General features: G+C 43.1%; 3 protein-coding genes and 1 pseudogene across 3 annotated transcripts; 2 read left to right on the forward strand and 2 right to left on the reverse strand.

The window, feature by feature from the left end:
* Positions 1 to 6,323: 6,323 nt before the first annotated feature.
* On the forward strand, positions 6,324 to 6,761 carry TRIM48 (tripartite motif containing 48). The gene has a single exon (XM_088832272.1). It carries the CDS (start codon positions 6,324 to 6,326, stop codon positions 6,759 to 6,761), a length of 438 nt encoding a protein of 145 aa, XP_088688398.1.
* On the forward strand, positions 6,324 to 13,163 carry LOC148773911 (tripartite motif-containing protein 43-like). The gene is made up of 6 exons (XM_088832273.1): positions 6,324 to 6,734; positions 8,170 to 8,265; positions 9,808 to 10,038; positions 10,723 to 10,745; positions 11,497 to 11,594; positions 12,664 to 13,163. The coding sequence occupies exons 2-6, from the start codon at positions 8,263 to 8,265 to the stop codon at positions 13,161 to 13,163; spliced, it is 855 nt and encodes a 284-aa protein (XP_088688399.1). The 5' UTR covers positions 6,324 to 6,734; positions 8,170 to 8,262.
* Positions 13,164 to 15,397: 2,234 nt separating this feature from the next.
* LOC148773912 (MAU2 chromatid cohesion factor homolog pseudogene) lies at positions 15,398 to 17,960 on the reverse strand (annotated as a pseudogene).
* Positions 17,961 to 18,535: 575 nt separating this feature from the next.
* LOC148773913 (upstream-binding factor 1-like protein 1) lies at positions 18,536 to 19,840 on the reverse strand. The gene has a single exon (XM_088832100.1). The coding sequence runs from the start codon at positions 19,766 to 19,768 to the stop codon at positions 18,536 to 18,538; it is 1,233 nt and encodes a 410-aa protein (XP_088688226.1). The 5' UTR covers positions 19,769 to 19,840.
* Positions 19,841 to 20,205: the final 365 nt, after the last annotated feature.

Here is a 20,205-nt window from a genome sequence, read left to right on the forward strand (position 1 = left end):
ATTGTCAAATTCTGTGACCGTTATTTTACTTCTCTTCTAAGGTAATTGTTTTCCAAAACCTCATGTGAGGTCACAGGATAATCCCAGACTATCTCTGAGCACATTGTATTTTAATGAAACACAGTGACTGTATGTTTATATAAAATGGCATGACCATCTTAAATGTATAAGTTTGGTAATTAAATTTGAAGAAGCAGAAGCTGGAATCAAGATTGCGGGGAGAAATATCAATAACTTCAGATATGCAGATGACACTACCCTTATGGCAGAAAGTGAAGAGGAACTCAAAAGCCTCTTGATGAAAGTGAAAGGAGAGTGAAAAGGTTGGCTTGAAGCTCAACATTCAGAAAACAAAGATCATGGCATCTGGTCCCATCACTTCATGGGAAATAGATGGGGAAACAGTGGAAGCAGTGTCAGACTTTATTTTTGGGGGCTCCAAAATCACTGTGGATGCTGATTGCAGCCATGAAATTAAAAGACACATACTCCTTGGAAGGAAAGTTATGACAAGCCTAGATAGCATATTAAAAAGCAGAAACATTACTTTGCCAACCAAGGTCCGTCTAGTCAAGGCTATGGTTTTTCCTGTGGTCGTGTATGGATGTGAGAGTTGGACTGTGAAGAAAGCTGATCGCCGAAGAATTGATGCTTTTGAACTGTGGTGCTGGAGAAGACTCTTGAGAGTCCCTTGGACTGCAAGGAGATCCAACCAGTCCATTCTAGAGGAGATCAATCCTGGGTGTTCATTGGAAGGACTGGTGCTAAAACTGAAACTCCAATACTTTGGCCACCTCATGCGATGAGTTGACTCACTAGAAAAGACTCTGATGCTGGGAGGGATTGGGGGCAGGAGGAGACGGGGACAACAGAAAATGAGATGGCTGGATGGCATCACCGACTCGATGGACATGAGTTTGAGTGAACTCCGGGAGTTGGTGATGGACAGGGAGGCCTGGCGTGCTGTGATTCATGGGGTCGCAAAGAGTTGGACACTACTGAGCGAATGAACTGAACTAAATAAAAATTTATTATGGAGTATTTCATAGAATATAATCAGTTGCTTTTCTCTTTTCAATAATAGTTGTATTAACATAAAAGTTACATACCATAACGATTACCCCATTTAAAGTACATAATTCAGTGTTTTCTAGTAATATACAAAAATTTGTGAAATAAGAACTGTCTAGTTTCAGAACATATCCATCACTCCAAAAAGAAGTCAGTGCACATAATTACTCCCCATGTCCCCTCCCCCATCTTGCCGCCTCCTTAATCCAGTTTTATTTTTCATGAATTTTTCTATTATATAGTTTCAATTAAATGGGTTCACACAATTTATGACTTTTTATATCTGGTTACTTTCAAATGCTTTCAAGGTTCATCTACATTGTAAGCAGTGTGCTTTACTTGCATAGATGAACCAGACTGGTGTGCAGGAATGAAGTGGTATACTTATTTATATCAGGTTAGTAAACAAAAGGAATGGTGCTTAGTGTATAGTTCAAATCATGGTGGAACGTGTGATATCCACTCATCGGAGGCTTCTTGGGCTTTCCAAGGAATCATATAAATCTTTTGACCTAGCAACATCATCTCTAGAATCCTTTCCAATTGAAATAACAACAAACAAGGATACATGGACCAAAGAATGTATTACACAGCATTTTCAATAACTAAATCAGTAAATAGAAAATCAATCAAAATTTCTGAAATGTGGGATATCATTGAACAAAATATGCTACATATTAAACTATGTAAGTGACTATAGTTTGCACTTAGTCTGTGATCTGTTGTGTATTTTTTAACTAGTTGATATTCTAAAACAGTTGACTCCATATGACAGCAAAAAGTACTGAAAAACAATTCACCATACTGAATGTTGTAAGGTTAAAAACAGAGATCCACTGAAATCAGTCAAGTTCACAAACAGTAATCTTAGTGGACAAAATTTTCAGTTCCTTTCTTGCATTCAGAAATGTGTATGATCAAATATGATCAATTTATTGAGTTCCAGACTATCTACCTAGTACACTTACTCAGTGTGGTCTTCATAATAAACTGATAATGGAACAAGGAGGTATTTTTATATTTGATAAATTCTTTGGCATATAAACTCACAGTGACTTTGTGACGTGCCAACTTGGCAGGGCTACATGACAATGGGGAAGTGAAGGCAGCAGCCAAGTTGAAACATGCCCACAGGGTCACCCGGTCTATGATTATTCACACAAGCACTAAACTAATCCAAGGGCTATCATGAAGGGAGTTTGCAGACACAAGTTTTTCATCCCGATTCTAAACTAGAGAGCTTACACTAATTTATCTTCCTAGCTGCTGTCTGAGCAGCCAACTTTTTTAAAGTATATTTTTAATTGGAGGATGTATATATATATATGTATGTATCACCTCTCCCTTAAGCCTCATTCCCACCTGCCCCACAGCAGGGGCAGTCTTTTCACTGAACATACACTCACAGGCCTAACGTCATCCACTTCTGAGAACTCTGGGCTAACACTGTCATCAAACTCTTCCACTGAGGAGATCCAGAGTACCCGTGTCTTCCAAAGAGGAAACTGTACATTTGTGTCTGGTGCCTTGATTTTTGTGACTGTTGCTGCTGCTGCTGCTAAGTCACTTCAGTCGTGTCCGACTCTGTGTGACCCCATAGATGGAAGCCCACTAGGCTCCCCCGTCCCTGGGATTCTCCAAATACAGCAAAACAGAGACATAATATAAAATCACCTTTATGTCAGCCTTCCTAAAAACACTTTATGACTAATTTGGAACACAAAATATTATTGTTAAATTCTATACTGCCATACTTCACTTACCGATGAAGGGTGCTATGTAAATTGGTTAAGAATTGAAAAATAATGACCCGGGGGGATGCTCATAACAATTGTGGGCCCCTGTAAGACAGTGGTTGTGCTTTTGCAATTCAAGATCATTTTCATTTTTTTAAACTTTTATTTTGCATTGGAGTATAGCAGATTAACAAAGAATGTCCTGATAGTTTCCACTGAACAGCAAAGGGACTCAGCCATACATATACGTGTATCCATTGTCCCACAAACCCTCTTCCCATCCAGGCCGCCACATATCATTGAGGACGGTTCAATGTGCTATATAGTGGGTCCCTGGTTGTCCATTTTAAATACAGAAGTGTGTACCAGTCCATCCCAAGCTCCCTGACTATTCCTGCCATTCCTCCCCCTGACGGCCATAAGTTCACTCTCCAAGTCTATGAATCTTCCAGACCATTTTTAAATGCACATCCACAAACATTTAGGAGCATCGACGCCTTGCCTGCATGCATGTTCAGTCATTTCAGTTGTGTCCGACTGTTTGTGACCCTGTGGGCTGTAGCCCTCCAGACTCCTCAGCCCATGGGATTCTCCCGCAAGTATACTGGAGTGGGCTGCCATTTCCTTCTCCAGTGGATCTTCCTGACCCAGGGGCCAAATCTGTGTCTCCCGTGTCCCCTGCATTACAGGTGGGTTCTTTACCACTGAGCCACCTGGGAAGCCATCAACTCCTTAAAATGTATATAAATAGTACAGGTGTCTTGAAAGAGTTAAAAGCAGGGTCCTGATCAACCCTCTTTCCAAAAATTCTGCATTCTCCAGCTGATTGCCCAATGGGAAATATATCAGGACAGAAAGGTGAGGATATGTATTATTTCTTCAAAATATGTCTTTGTCCTAATTTTCCCACTGTGGTCACTGATGTTTCTGTTTTGTTCCAAAGCAACCTTTTAATGTCATTGGCCTGAAGGTGTGCTGAGCTGGGGCCTTTCTCTACTGTCCCGCATGAGCTGGGTGGGGATCACCAGGCAGAAACCCCTCTGTTGTTGTTGCTGGGGGGCACTGGGGGGCTCGATCTGGAGTGTGAGGGTGAGGGGCAAGAGATGTTTCCATTCTGGAGTGGTGACCACAGGAGTTCTCACATTACAGTGTCCCTTTAAAATGCAAAAATCAATCAAGTGATAAAATAAAACTCCTCCTCCATGACAGAACACATTTAAACGAACCTCAAGAAACAGATTTCCAAGTTTTCCAAGACATTTAGCTAAACTCTCTAAGTGATGAAATAATCTTTCCAACTTTTTTGGTAAGTTAAAAATAAAAATGATTAATATTCGGAAAGTCACATATCGATATATTTCAGGGTGGGTTTGTAGTACCCTCAGTGACTCTTGATAAGAGGATGTTTGCAGAGACATATTTATGAAGATAAGCCAAGGTATTAAAGCAATCTTATCTTGTTTCAGGGAATCTCATTATCAGTATTAACCCCACTGGAAGACTGATGAAATGCAATCATTTGGAACATATGGGTGGGGTTCAGAGATTCAGTATAAGGAGACTCCAGGAGCCAAAGTTTTCTCCAGTACTGAGAGGGAATGTTTGGAGCTCACCTGGATCTTGAGACTTTGGAAAGCTATCACGACCACATTGGAAATCTTGATCCCTAAGCCAACTTTACATTATTCTCCAGGGTGAACTGTTTCTACATCTCCTTAGGTGAGTATACAGTTTGTCACAGAGCAGCTCAAGTTCCTCTCTTGAGGAAGGGGGAAAAAAAAAACCAAAATTTACTAATTTTAACAGAAAACTGAGTTTGTTTCATTTAAGTAACTGTGTGTGCCAACTGAGTAAAATTATTGTATTTCTATATTGTCTAAATGACATCAGTTCAGTTCAGTTCAGTCGCTCAGTCGTGTCCGACTCTCCGCGACCCCATGAATCACAGCACGCCAGGCCTCCCTGTCCATCACCAACTCCCGGAGTTCACTCAAATTCATGTCCACAGAGTCGGTGATGCCATCCAGCCATCTCATTCTCCGTCGTCCCCTTTTCCTCATACATGTTAGAATTAATGGTGACTAATTTTAGTTCTCTAATTTTGTTCATCTCTTAATTATTCCTATGCATTAAGAGGACTCAGAAAGTGGTATAGATCCTAAAAATAATTTTTAGAGCTATTTATCTCGATGTGTAATACCTACAGTGGTCTACTTTAAAAATGGAGTGTGCCTGTATACACAAGAGAGATAATATTGTCCCCATTGTATTCTACTGAACTAGGTAAGGAATGCAATAATTTGAGGAAAATATTATTTTAAAGTGAAGTAACTGTTTTCTCTTCAGAAATGTGAGTTTTTATGGTTGAAATTTTCAAGAAACTAAGAACTAATTTAGCAGGCAGAAAAGTGACACTTGAGATGTCTGAGGAATTTCCATACTTAACTAGTACAGACACGAGGATCCGATATTTTAGCAAAGTCAGTTTTAAAGAGTATGATGTGTTTTTTGGTGCTGATTGTCAACATTACATGCAAACTGCATCTTATCACAAGATGAAAGGGGTGTCTGATAATAGTTTTAAAGACTTGGAAGAGATAACCCTATAGTTTCATTTTTTGTTTGATTAATGAGTATGATATAGATTAAACAGAAAGGCAAAGGCAACCAATCAGTATATGGAATTAGTATATGCTACAATTCATGAAGGGCTTCCCTGGTGGCTCAGAGGTAAAGAATCTACCTGCAACGCAGGAGACCTGGGTTCAATCCCTGGGTTGGGCAGATTCCGTGGAGGAAGGTACAGCCACCCACTGAAGTATTCCTGTCTGGACAATCCTGGCGGGCTACAGTCCACAGGGACCCAAAGAGTCAGACATGACTGAAGCAACTAAGCATGCATGCACACACAATTAAATACAATTAGTTTATGTCAAGAGTTTCTGTTACATAGGATCTTATTTGACAAAATTTAGTTTCATCTTCATTAACTCTGTATTCAGAAAGTGTTTTGGAGAGAAAAAAAGTGATTGTGGATGTGAATTTAGATTGAGATAAAACAAAGGACATCCAATCACAGGAATACTGACAATCACAGGAAATAATAAAACACAAGTTTACTCAAGTATCTTGTGCTAAATCAATGACCGGCACGGAGAATTGTGATTGATTGTTTAGGGCAATCAAGAGCCGTAACAAAGAGCTATAAATTAGGTCAAACTTCTGAAGCTCATGCTACTTAGAGGAAAATAAGACCTCACCAAAATTGAGGTTCTCCTCTAGGTAGAGGAAAAGGGGACAGGAAGCAGATAGTGTTTGTCTGGCAGTCGAGAAAATTTCCTGCAGCTCTTGAGAGCTCTCTTTGTGTCTCAGTTTTCCATTCGTGTCAAAGCAAACTCCAGTCTCTTCTGTTCCCAATACAGTTCCAGAGTTGAGTCATCCCCCAAGTCTAATTTGTTTGTTCCTTTATGTCTTGGGGAAAGAGGAATAAACTCCTGATGTTCTTCTCTCAGGAAAATGGACTCAGAAATCCCAGAAGCCTTCCAGAAGGAGCTCACCTGCCTCGTCTGCCTGAATTTCCTTCTAGCCCCAGTCACCACAGGCTGTGGGCACAGCTTCTGTAGGTCTTGTCTTTGTCTTTTCTGGGAACAAGCTGAAGTCCCTGCCAGTTGTCCGGTGTGCAGACAACAATCAGAACAGACAAACCTCAAAACCAATTTTCTTCTGAAGAATCTGGTGTCCACTGTCAGAAAAGCCAGTCTCAGGCAATTCCTGAAGTGTGAGGAACACCTGTGTGGGACCCACAAGCAGACAAAGAAGATCTTCTGTGAAGCCGACAAGAGCTTGCTCTGTTTGGTCTGCTCTCAAGGTCAGGAGCACAAGACTCACAGACACTGTCCCGCTGAAGAGGCTGCTGAGGAATCCTGGGTGAGTGATGCCTCTGAGAGCACTTAGGAAGCTTGGGGATGGTACACCTAAGAGACTAAAAGGATATTATGATTATGATGATGATCTTGATCATCATGAAGAAATGATGAAGAGATAAACCTTCCCTTTACTGAGTGCCTGTACAAATCTAGTTAGCAGTGATAAAGCTGTGAAGAAAATGCCATAGCACACCAGCCTTTATGGAACTTGTACCCGCTGGCTTCGTTATGAAGTCAGCTTGTTGTAAAGTCATGTCTGACTTTTTGTGACCTCATGGACTGTAGCCACCAGGCTCCTCAGTCCATGGCATTTCCCAAGCAAGAATATTGGAGTGGCTTGCCATTTCCTTCTCCAGGGGATCTTTCTGACCCAGGGGTTGAACACTCATGTCCTGCATTGACATGTGGATTCTTTACTGCTGAGCCACCGGGAAGCCCCCATGATTATTTGGATGACACATTAGTATGCTCAAGGCTCTGTAAAGCCTTCATTTTGAGAAAAAGTCTTTGACTCCAAAATCTACAAGTGTAAAAAGTCTTTTCCTTTGGATCCTGGTTTCCTAACCCTGGACAAAGAAGGAAGATACAGTACGCTGGAAATAACAGGGGAAGGAAAGTTATGACCAACCTTGATAGTATATTAAAAAGCAGAGACATTACTTTGACAACCAAGGTCCGTCTAGTCAAGGCAATGGTTTTTCCCATGGTCATGTATGGATGTGAGAGTTGGACTGTGAAGAAAGCTGATCGCCGAAGAATCGATGCTTTTGAACTGTGGTGTTGGAGAAGACTCTTGAGAGTCCCTTATACTGCAAGGAGATCCAACCCATCCATTCTAAAGGAGATCAATCCTGGATGTTCATTGGAGGGACTGATGCTAAAGCTGAAACTGCAATACTTTGGCCACCTCATGCGACGAGTTGACTCACTGGAAAAGACTCTGATGCTGGGAAAGGTTGGGGGCGGGAGGAGAAGGGGACGACGGAGAATGAGATGGCTGGACGGCATCACCGACTCTGTGGACATGAGTTTGAGTGTACTCCGGGAGTTGGTGATGGACAGGGAGGCCTGGCGTGCTGTGATTCATGGGGTCGCGGAGAGTCAGACACGACTGAGCGACTGAACTGAACTGAACTGAACTGAACTGAAGCATCACTAGAATCAAACTCTGATACAAGATGCCACAGTATCTGATAATTAGCTATCTTCAACAAAACCTCATTCCCTTCCCTAAATGGATGATTCCCTGGGTGTGGTTCTGTGGTGCAGAATCTCCTGAAATTGATCATTATGAGGAAGAACAGGGAAATGTGGTGACCTGTTATGGCCTCCCTAGTCTTCCTCCAGTTCCTGTACCTGACCTTCCCTAGCACACTCCCTCGCTTGGGGTCTGAAACGTCAATCTTTTCTGGTGCCAAAATTCAATTCTTTTACAGGAGAAGCTGGCAAACCAAATGAGATCTTTTTAGGAAAAGATAAAAGATGTTGAAAGAAACCTCAAAAAACTGGGCGAAGGAACTGACGCTTGGATGGTAAATAGGAGAATGAATTTCTCTTTGAAAAAGATCGAGGCAGACATGCTAGAAACTTATCCCTTAATAGTTTGATGTGAAATAATCATGTGCTAAAAAATTCAGAGAATGAGTTGAACAATATTTAGAATAATATTCCATGTACCATTTCAACCTGCATTCCCAAGCCTCTTGGGCTTTGGAATCTAACGGATCAGGAAGTACAGCAAAAATTCCATCAGAAGAGCATGGCACAAGTGCTGAGATGGAGGCACAGGATGGGACTTGGACGACTCCACACCCGGAACTCAGGACCTCAGGAGGAACTTCTCAGGTTTAAAATCAGTTCTCATTCTGAAGATCAAGGGGGCGTTTAAAAATTCATGGGTTAGTTCAGGCACAGATTCCTGTATAAGTCGTACATTCTAGAAAGTAAGGGACATATTGAGAAACCCAGGTATTTTCAATCTGATTAGTACATGAGCTCAGGTAGATACAAAGGAAATTGAACAGCAATTTAAGGGGTGTGAGTATCATGGTGAAGAGTGACAGCTCACTATCTAGAGAGTAAGCAGAAAATGCAACATGTTAAAGAAAAACCTCAGGAGGGAAAGGGATAAAGAGAAACAGATAAACAGTGAGAGAGTGAATTCATCAATACTGGGAAGGAATATGCAATGGAATGGGAATGAATGACCTTCTAAACAATGTGGGTAGGAGCCTGTGACCTTACAGAACATGTTTGTAGAGCAAAGGAGGGCAGAAAGAAAGGACTGGGAGGATGAGCATCTGTTTCAGGGCAGTAGATGAAAATCTAAAGATCTTTCCTTAGGATACCAACCCTAAGGGTAAAATGGAACATAGCAGCTCAGAGAGAAGTCAGGCTATGGAGTTTGGGAGGTTTGAGATGAGACATCAGTTTACTTCTTAACACTGAAATCAGGATGCTGCACATGATGCATGAATTACCCATAGATTTCAATTGCTTGCATGGGTCTTTCAGATTTGATAGGAGGCATATGAAAGAAATGACCCATGAAAAGGTTTTCTCCAGATGTTTCAGAAACATCTGTATGAAATGAATGGGAGTTATTTGAGAAAAGGATGGGTTTGACTCTTGACCTAGTCAAAAACCATGAAAAGTAAGTGAAGGAAAGAGGAGTAAGTTTGATTTCTGAGAATAGAGAAGATATGAATTTAAGATGGATGTAGCTTCTTGGCAGAGAAGGCAATGGCAAGCCACTCCAGTACTATTGCCTAGAAAATCCCATGGACGGAGGAGCCTGGTAGGCTGCAGTCCGTGGGGTCGCTAAGGGTCAGACACGACTAAGCGACTTCACTTTCACTTTTCACTTTCACACGTTGGAGAAGGAAATGGCAACCCACTCCAGTGTTCTTGCTTGGAGAATCCCAGGGATGGGGGAGCCTGGTGGGCTTCCGTCTATGGGGTCACACAGAGTCGGACACGACTGAAGTGACTTAGCAGCAGTAGCAGCAGTAGCTTCTTGGGAGACAGAATGAGTCAGAGCAAACTAAATGCTGGTGAAACCCCTCTCCCAACAGTTTTATGTGAATGGATATGGAGACATGATTAAGAAAACTTATCAGATGGTAACTCCAATTATTCAGGAGGGAGAAAATTACCCCAAAGGGTTTATTACAAAAGAAGGCCAAAGGATTTGTAAGCAGATCAGAAAGAGACACAAGGAACTGAGTGGAAAGAAGACCGATCTCAAAGTAGTACACAAAGAATTCAAGGAAATGTCCTACAAACCAAATGTGGAGCTGCTCCAGGTAAGGACTGAGGACTGAAAATGTTCTATCTGAAGCTCACACCTTTGATGCCCATTAGATGATACCAGGTGTCTATTTTTTCATCTCTTGCATCCTAAGGTGGGAGTCTCTCCTGGTGGGAAATATTATAGAGAAAGTGCAACTCATGCAAATCATGATTGAGCAAGCTTTGCAGAACAGTGATGATGGAGACGCCTCAGGGAATATTCCCTTTTCAAAATCTCCTTTTTAATTTGATTCTGTAAAAACCAGAAAGGAAAAACTTTTGTACTGCCATTCAGTGTTTTGATCTCCAATTGGGAAATGGGAGAAATGTTAGATACATTCATAAATTTTCACCTCCTGTTGGAATATCCCAGGTTTGAGTTGCCTTTAGTTTGGGGCATATTAATCTTTTAGGACAAGCCCTAGGAAACATCAGATTACAGAGAGCTGAGGGTTGTCCAATCACTACCCTTGTGCTTTCTCTCTCTTCTTCTCCCTCCAAATTTCTTAATTTATCGAGAATTGGATTCTCTCAACAAGCTGTGCCAATTTCCTTTGGGGAGAAAAAAGACAATGGGTGTCCCGACAGTTTTTTCATGGTGGTGATAAGAACTTTTCTGAAGTTTTCCCCAACCCAAATACTGGTTGGCTATTTATGAAGAAGTCTAGTCTTATGTTTCCTTATTTTATTTTTGACAGGAATTGGGAGACGAACTGAAATGGTAAGTCTGATCTGCGATGCTGATGATGGCACTGTGAGGGCTGTGTAAGAGATCAAGCTGCCTTTAACAAATGGAACACGTAGTGTGCCAGACAACACTACATTGTGTGTGTATATGTATCTATGGGGCGTCCCAGGTGGCGCTAGTGGGAAATAACCCGCCTGCCAATGCAGGAGACACAAGAGATGCAGGTTCGATCCCTGAGTTGGGAAGATCCCCTGGAAGTGGGCATGGCAACCACTCCAGTATTCTTGCCTGCAGAATCCCATGGACAGAGAAGCCTGGCGGGCAACAGTCCATAGGGTCACACAGAAATGGACGCAACTTAACACGCACATATCCGTGTCTGTTTTGTTGAATATGATTTCCTGTTATACTTGAATCGAAGTAATTAATAGCATATTTGCTCCTGTGGCTGAGGGAGGTAAGTGTTGCCATGCCCAATGCAGACTTTTCCAAAAAGCCAGTTTTTACTGATTTAAATTTCAAGATCATAAACATGTTGAAGCTCAAGGACTAGTATTTCCAGGCATTAGGTGAGAAAGGTAAGTACCTCTGGGAAATGGGGGTGAAAACAGACCATGAGAAAAATGAGAAAAAAATTTCCCAAGAATAACCTTATCCTATCCCATGCTTGTGGGGAAAATGATTTAGATGAAGAATGTTGAGCTGAAGGATGCTGTCTTATCGGAAAGGCTGTGTTTAAGAAGCCCTGGGCAGCAGAAGGATGAACCGCATCTTCCTCTTACAGGAGTGAGTCAGCACAGCTGCACGTGCCTCAGCCTCTGCTCCCGGAACTCCCTGCGCGACCCACGGCTGGGCTGATGGACTGGCTCAACCACTTCCGGGGTGAGTATCACCCCACTGGTGTGTCTGCCCTGCAGCGTCCCTCAGTGTTGGTTTCTGTAGACAGTCTTTCCCTCTTCATCTCTCAGCTTGTGCAGAACAGCCTGAAAATAGGCACAAACAGACATGTACAGTCACAGAGTCACTGAAATCCTCTACAGAATACACACAGGCTGGTGCAGGGACTGATGCAATTCATGCCTTATCAATTACTTATAAATTTGAATAATCTGTATAATGAAGAAAAGGGCATACACCAAAAATGGCTCCTGGATCCCTAGAAATATCATCACATACCATGTCAGTTGTTCACTGAAAGCTGGTTATTAATCCAGGGTATTTCAGTTTCAGGGTTTAAGTGCAGTTACATAGAGAAAGTTTCTTAGCAATTGAATGTATGGTATGTTTTCCCATTGATATAATCTGTAAAAACATATAAGCCTCAAAAAAAAATTATGGAAACCTGAAGGAAGCAAATGGTTGGTGGATGGGCCCCACAGAGCTCCATGATAAACCTCATCCTGGAGGGTGATTTGTCAGGAAGTGGAGACTAGACCTTAGGCTGGAACCGCAGATCCAAAGCAGAAAAAAGCCTATAAGGAAATCACTTATAAGAAGTCATCCTTAGGTTTTGTTTCTTCAATGTCCATTTGCTAATTTAATGGAAATGGGAGAATGATCACCAATTCTCTACTCTACTGTATTTTATTTTCCCTTGAGCAGGAGTAATGGAGGTGGAGGTAAGATATATTGTCATGGTCTTGGAGATGATCAATGCCTGTTGTCTAGTCTTTTAGATGGAATAAAAAGTACCCAGCCGGAAGTAGACATGACCTCCCTATTGCTTATAATCTTTGAGGTTTTAAGCAGTTTTTTCCATGGTAACTAATAATCTATTTCCTTGACAGATATCCTGGCAACATTTGAATCCAATGTTTTCCAGATAAAGCTACGCAGTTAAGTCTAATAACCTTAAGACTTTTTACCCAGTGAGACTCTAGATAAACCGTCTTCTCTCATCATTTTATTTTAATACTAATTTTGACTAGCATTTTCTCTCATCTCGCCACAGTAACTTTTTCACTCAATAATGAAGTAAGCAGTCAGCACATCAGGCTGTTTGATGATTTAAGAAATCTGAAGTATAAACATGACAGCCTCCATGCGTCTTTGGACGGTGGAACATCAAAGTGTTTTGCTTCATGGGAAGCCCAGAGCTTCACCTCCGGCAAACAGTACTGGGAGATGCTCATGGACAGCTCTTGGGACTGGGCTGTAGGCGTCTGTAAGGATTCCTGGATAAGGAAAGACAAAGGCATACTGGACGAGTCCAACAGGGACAACTTTCTCCTTGTGTGTGTAAAGCAGGATGACCATTACCAACTCCGGACCACCGCCCCCACCACGCCTGTGTGCACAGAGAGACCTCTGGGCAGGGTTGGGGTGTTCCTTGATTGTGACAGTGGGAGTGTTAGTTTTGTGGATGTTGCCAAGCGCTCCCTCCTTTGGAGGTATGATGATGGCGTGTGCACTTTCCCTGTCAGGCCCTTCATCTGCACTGGCCACAGGTGAGGAGGCTGAGTCACGGCCCAGACGGGATGCTCAGGACTCCTTCTCTGGCGGGGCCCTTGTCCAGTGCTGCAAAAAATACGCCATTGTCTTTAGGCTCTTTCTACTGTAATGGACCCTCCCTTTTACTGCTATGTTATAAAGCAGGTGTCAACTGCAAACTTTTGTTGGTTTCTACTATCATCTTGACAATGAAATCTTCCATTATAGCCATTTGTCTGGAGTATATGAAATGGTTATTCACCTGTGTTGTAAGCTTGCTGGACTCAACAAAATATGACCATGTGCTTCCCATTTCCTGCCCCCCAGGGCTTAGCTTAAACAGCATGGACAGACCTGGTCTCTAACCAGATCCAGGTCAGCCCCCAACCTTCTCCTCCTTCCTCGAAAATTACTCTGTCCTACAGATCTATTCACCCTCCGGGCGAAAACCGATTTGCAGGGAAATCTCCACTGACCCTGGAGACTGGGATAAGCGTTTCTTTCAGAGAATCCAGAATTAGCAGGTCTTTTTTTTCTACAATAATAAAAAGAAAGTGCTTCATGAGGGGCACTGGACAAATCTTGGCCTGAAGAAATTAATAAATAAATACTCCTTATTGGAAAAGAGTTTTGCAATAAAAGTTAGGGACTAGAGTCTAAGTTTTCAAGCTTTGAAAGTAGATGTCAAAAACTAATTAGATCACACACATTGAGCTTAAGTGTATTTGTATGTTGGAGGTTCTGTTAAGTGTAGCTATTATAAGTGTGGGGGTGATTGTGGGCATTGCAACCATACTGGTGGTATGTTCCTGTTTTATATTATTTTAATTTAGGATTATCACCTGGGCATGAAGGATGGGATGGGATGGCTGGGAGCATGTCTGTTCCCATTTTCCGATCATACAATAGAGCACTTTTTTTATTTAAATATTTTTGCCCCATACTGAATTACATATTCACCATTGTATTTCTAACACTAAAGATACTTTCTAAATATATATTGATAAGTTTTTCAACACTGGTTAGTTAAACTTACTCTGTAGTTCATGTTGAAATGTTGCCGAAACCAGTACACGAGAAACCAAGCACCACACTCGGAGAGCTGGAGAACTCAGGTTTATTACGCCAGCGGGCCCAGAGGAGTTAACACTCCAAGCTCTGAGCCCCGAACAAAGGGGTTACAGAGTTTTTATAAACAGAATCTAGTGGGCAACACTAGCTGCTAATAGGCTGGTTTAAACTAGGGGTTTCTCGCACGGGAACAGTGGTCAACGTGGGGAGGGGGATGTCTGACCTGGACAGGCATGAGTAAGCAGGATGCAGGGACTGGGTGACTGCAAAGAGCAGGACAAGGGTGAGTGAGATAAGCTCCAGTTCCTAGTATTGCAAGTCCCCACTTTCTGAGACTACGTGACCTGTGTGATCTAGACTTGGCAAGGGGCAAGCTGAGTTACAGAGGCAGAAGGAGAAGGAGGTTATAGAAAATTCTAACTTCTTCTTCAATAAATCTTACATCTTAGTATCAAGAGTCTCCTCTATTACCTGCTATTTGAAATAAGAATCATGTCTTTGGCGCTAATTTTACAAATTCATATTGAGCAGAGAAGCAAATTATATAATTTGCAGCATGGTTTTCCAAATACATTCAACATTTCAACCATTTAGAAATCATTTAAGTACAGATATTTCCTCACATTCATGAGAATCAAAGTGTGTTTTTATATTTACCACAATACCAAAAGCACCTACAAGAATCTAGGCGGGGGAAGTACTTTAATTTTTCAGTGGCTGCTTCAAGTTATTTTACTTGGAATACACAGAAAAAAAATCCACAAGTGACAAGTTGTGTTCTATGGTTCTGTCTTTTAAAGATGTTTTATATTCACATTTTTTTTTCTTTTCCTAATTAAAAGCACCAGCTGCAGACACAGGCTGCTAAAAACATGAGACATTACAAACCCATTAAAAGACAGCTTGCCAAACGTGTCTCAATGGATATGAGTTTGAGCAAACTCCAGGAGACAGTGAAGGACGGGGAAGCCTGGCGTGCTGCAGTCCACGGGGTCGCAAAGAGTCAGACACCACAGTGAGCAACAACAATGCTAAACATATAGGGTTGGCCAAAAATTTCGTTCAGGCTTTTCCATACGCTGTCATGGAAAAACCCAAATGAACTTTTTGGCCAACCCAATCCTTATTTAAAAAAACCCTTTAAGGAAACAAAAACAATGCAGCGAACAGATTTACCCACTGCATCAGGCAGCCCTTTCCAATTTCCCTGCCTGTATTCCCAGAAGGGGCACCCTGGCCTCACTCATGGTGACTGTCAGGACCCAACAACGGGGGGAGGCATTTCTGGGCCTGTGACAGAACGTGACACCTCCTGGACCAGCACCCCCAGAACCGCAGGCCCTGAGGGCCACCCCAGCCAGTCGGAAGAAGTGGGAGGCGCACACAAGGGTCTGACTAGCTTTCAATGGTTCACCTGCCCGGAGGAATCTTTCTGCAGCATCTTCACATTCCTGTAAAGTTCTGGAGTTTTATTTATCTGTTTTTCCTAAACACTTAGTGAAGGGAACAGCTACCCACTCCAGTATTCTGGCCTGGAGAATTCCATGGACAGAGGAGCCTGGTGGGCTACAGTCCATGGGGTTGCAAAGAGTTGGACATGACTGAGTGACTTTCACTTCACTTTAGCTATATGAGACTAGCTATAATGGCTCCTTGGGGGCTTGCTTGCTGTCTATTTTAAATTTTATGATTAAAAAACTGTGAGGCACTGAATTGGGACTCATCGGATGGTATTTGCGACAGCTTTACATAACTGAAAGGTGAAGGGGAGGCTCAAAGTTCACACAAATGCATGCCCTCCGTGAAGCTAGAGTGGAATATTAAATATCAAGTACTGAATATAGGAGGGGAGGCTTCCCAGGTGGCTCAGTGGTAGAGAATCCACTTGCCAATGCAGGAGACATGGGTTCGATCCCTGGATCAGGAAGATCACGTGAAGGAGGAAATAGCAACCCACTCCAGTATTCTTCCTGAAAAATTCCAGAGGACCCTTGCAGGCTACAGTCCACAGGGTCACAAAGAGTTGGACACAAGTAAGTGGCTGAGCACACAGGCACACACTGAATTTCTAACTGTAAACTTAAGAGTTTGTCCCTAACTTTACTCATATACAGATAACAGAATGGTCACCACAAGCACTTTAATATCAAGACAGATGTTAAAAGTTAAGGTTCTTATTTAAACTGCTCTACATACAAAATGCCCTAGAAGCAAAGGCTTAAGCAGAGATAAACATGATGTAGAGCGTGTCTGACCTCCTTGTATCGGGTCTGGAAGAAGGAGAAGAGCACACACAGGTAAAAAAGCCACACACTCAGAGGTAGTAGGAGCTGACAGCGAGGCTGTGGTCTGGACTGACCCTCTCCAGCGAACTGCTCAGTTCCCTCTGGGTGTCTGTTTCCTTCCTTTGTATACCTGCTCACCAGGTTGGTGATGATGAAGGCCCACAGCTCCCAGTCATCGGTGAGCCTCAAAGCTGTGGTGAGCTGGGCTTCAGCGCTGTCCGTGTCGTTGGCAGAGTCACAGGCCCGGCCCGGCAGGGTAGCAGCAGCTGAGCTGTGTGGCTAGGAGGGTGGGAAGGCGGGGTCGCGTTGCCGGCGCAGCCAACAGACCTGGGAGATGTCCTGCAGCCCAGTGGTGCGTATCCTCTGCCCAGCCTGCACGGGCTGGTGAACTCACGCAGGATTATTAGGAAAGAGGACAGGACGGGCTGCAATCGAGCGTTTTAAGCTTCTCCTGCCACATGAGGACAAGTCTGTGTGCTTCTGCGCCTTCTCTTGGTAGCTGGCTTGCATGGAGTGCATCACAGTCTCCACGTTGACAAGTGCGCACGCGTGCTGCTTGGGTAACTGGAGGAAGAGGTTGGCGGGTTTGCTGGATCGGCAGGATCTCTTCGAGTGCAGTGTGGACACGGTCTAGATGCCCTGCTGTTGCTGCTTCATGCTCTTTACCTGTCTGGCTTCAGAAGCACCCACCTGGAGCACCAGGAAGAAGATACACAGAGACTTTCTGAGTGGGGTTCCCTTGCGGGTCCTCTACTATCTGTCCACGGAGGGTCAACAGTGGGTGGACTTTCTGCAACAGCAGCTGCATCCCTTGCTGAGCGGGAACAGCGCCCGTGTGTACTCAGATCCCACCGCCCGGGCGAACGCGGCCCCACATGCCGGAGGTCGCAGGCTGACATGGGCTCCTTCTCGAGTGTGAGTGTGTGCAGTCGTGTAAGCTGGAAGACCAAGCAGCAGTGCCAGGACAGGGTCTGCTGTGAGATCTAGATTGCTTCTCACAGCAGAGACTTTCCTGAATCAATAGTCTCTTGACAACATAATTCAGACAAAAGCCTTGCTGCTTCAGATTTAGCATCTTTGAAACAGCGGGTTTTGCTGTGATGTCAGCCTGCCCTCTCCAGGTGGCTACCTGCCTGCTCTCTGTTCTTAGTGTGAAGACACAGCAGGGATCCAAGCTGCAGGTGTGTTTGGGCTTCAGTGGGTTGCGGTGGCTTGAAGGAGAACATGGCCTTCAAGCAGTGCATGCACAGGGATGGAAGTGCTCCTGGAATCCCAAGAGCACCAGGTAGCACGACTCAGCCTTCAGGCATCATCAGTGGAAACCCGCCTTAATGCTTTGAAGCATCAGCTTTAAAGTCACAATCAGGATAATAACATATCTTCACTATTAACATGGTTTCAGACATATGGCAAGACATACTGTGAAATAAATTTCAGGTATACCAAGTGTAAATATTGTCATTATTTCTGGTATTATAATTGTTTACCGAGAAACACAGTTATGAACAATAAAATAAACCTCTAAGATTTCTAGCAACAAAATTAACACTCAAACCTATTTTTACATATATAAAAGATGCAACTACTTAGTAAATGCAAGTTTTCTTGAGAACAAAAATATGAAAGAAGCCAGGAACTTTCAGGGGGGAAAAAAAGAAAGAATAATGAGAGGGCATTAACCTTAAACAGATTTTCAGATATATCCTGGTTCCCAGGAGGAGGGATGGGTGGTATTGGAGGTTGGAGCAACGCTAGTTCATACTTAGCTATTCTCCAGCAGTGTCCCCTCCTCTCATGTATATGGACCTGATGCGGTGAATACGTCTCAAGTTCTCTTCTTCCCAACCTATCCTCCTTTACATGGAGGAGGAGGGGAAAGGAAACAAAGAAGGAAGGAAGGAAAAGAGGGAGGGAAACTGGCAAGGAGCAGACTCCACTCCCTTGACATAGATTCCCTAGAGCTTTGCTGGAAAGTCCTCTGTTCCACCATTTAAGGGATAAAAAGTTAACTCTGGAGTCTGAGTCGGAGGAGTCCCCTTAGGAAGGTGAGTTAGACACAGTGCTCTCAACATCACAGCCTTCATCTTCATCCCCACTGCTTTTAAATTCACAGTCTTCATCTTCTCTGCACTGGGCTGAGGAGTTAGAGGCATCCTCCTCTGCATCTTCCTCATTTCCTTCTGATCTCCCTGAGGCAGGAGAATGTTCTCCAATTGTGTCTGATGATGCTAACTCTGCAGTCTGAAGCCCCTGGTCCTCTCTAAGCCTTCCTTGTAGATTCCCTGATGATGGGGACTGTGGACTCATCCTTTGAATCTTGGGGTTAGGGCCCCCCATCACACTCATGTTCTTACGCTTAGCACAGGTCGCCTCTCTGTAAGCAGCATATTCTTCAGGAGACAGAGTCCTGAGCCAGAGATCAAGGTCCACCTTGTACTGTGTCTGCAGTCCCTCCGCCTGCTTCTTATAAAGCTCCTTCTGGTCCTGGGGGACCCGCTGCCAGCGTCTACTGATCTCCACCATGCGCTCCCTCGGGGGCAACACTTTCAGCTCCCTACTTGACCAGAGATCCTGGTGGAACTTGTGATAGCCGTTCATCGGGGGCTTCTTGGGCTCTCCGTGGAATTTCTGCTTCATGGGTAAATTGTTTTCTGAAGGAGACTTCACTTTTTGCACATTTTCCTGAAACTTCTTTGGTACTTTGCTTTGACTTCCTTTGGGGACATCAGGTTTCTTGGAGTTCCGGACTAGATCAGGGTGCTGTTCTCTGAACAGAGCCATTTTCTCCTGAAACTCCTGTTCCTCTTTCTGGAAATCTTGACTGTATTTCAGCTTGAGCTGTTCTGGAAGCTTCCTGTATTCCTCAGACAGAACCTTGGTCAGCTTCTGGTTGCTCATCTTGGGGTGTTTTTGGAGGTACTGAAGTCTCATCTCTTTAAAAAAGCGGAGGTAAGCGGTCAGGGGCTTCTTGGGTAAATCAGGATGTTTCTTGTGTTTTCTGCTTTTGAAAGGATTGTTAACATTTTCCTTAGCTTCCAGGACTAATTCTTTCAAAGTGCGAAACTTTCTCAAGTTATAGGAAAGCTCTAACCATTTGAGTTTGCACATTTCCCCAGAAAAATCTTTAAAAGCTACTTTACCCCAGTCCATCACTGACTGGGTCATTTTGAATGTGTGCCTGTCATTGGATGGAATGTTTTTCTCTATACATTCCAGTAACTGCACAATGTCTTCCTTGGACCAGTCATCTTGACTTTTAGGCATTGCCATTTCTAGGTCTTTGGGACACTTAAATGGTCCCAGCAGTTCAGACACCTCAGCAGAATCTTCAGCTTCGTCACTCTCAAGATTCAGCAGGTGAGTTATTTCTGAAGTCTTGCAGTGTGCAATTCTATGTTTCTGTGGAGAAAGAAAAGGAAAGTTCTCCTATGTGATACATGAGAGAAGCACACCCTGTTTGAGATATGTCCTTTCTATCATTTCATTTACCCTTAAGAATATAAATGAAAACTGGCCCAACCTCTGAGTTGAGACTCTTTTTTTTTTTTTTTAGACACAACAGATGATTTACTCAGATCTCATTAAAAAAATCATTTCTTGTAGTCAGTTTTTAATTTCTCTACCCAATCTCTTTAATAAGATTTATGCCAAAATAACCACCTAATGATGACCTCCAACCACATGATCAATAACATCAATACATGGGG

Source organism: Moschus berezovskii, chromosome 25, assembly GCF_049115385.1.
Source record: "Moschus berezovskii isolate FMDL1 chromosome 25, NW_MosBer_1.0, whole genome shotgun sequence".
Taxonomy (NCBI): domain Eukaryota; kingdom Metazoa; phylum Chordata; class Mammalia; order Artiodactyla; family Moschidae; genus Moschus; species Moschus berezovskii.

What these genes read in the sequence shown, in the direction of transcription:
- TRIM48 (XM_088832272.1), top strand. Translation starts at nt 6,324, where the DNA reads ATGGACTCAGAAATCCCAGAAGCCTTCCAGAAGGAGCTCACCTGCCTC.
- LOC148773911 (XM_088832273.1), top strand. An exon ending in TTGGGAGACGAACTGAAATG is followed by an intron (nt 10,746 to 11,496) that starts GTAAGTCTGATC and finishes TTCCTCTTACAG; the next exon opens with GAGTGAGTCAGCACAGCTGC. An exon ending in CTGGCTCAACCACTTCCGGG is followed by an intron (nt 11,595 to 12,663) that starts GTGAGTATCACC and finishes ATCTCGCCACAG; the next exon opens with TAACTTTTTCACTCAATAAT.
- LOC148773913 (XM_088832100.1), bottom strand. Translation starts at nt 19,768, where the DNA reads ATGGCAATGCCTAAAAGTCAAGATGACTGGTCCAAGGAAGACATTGTG.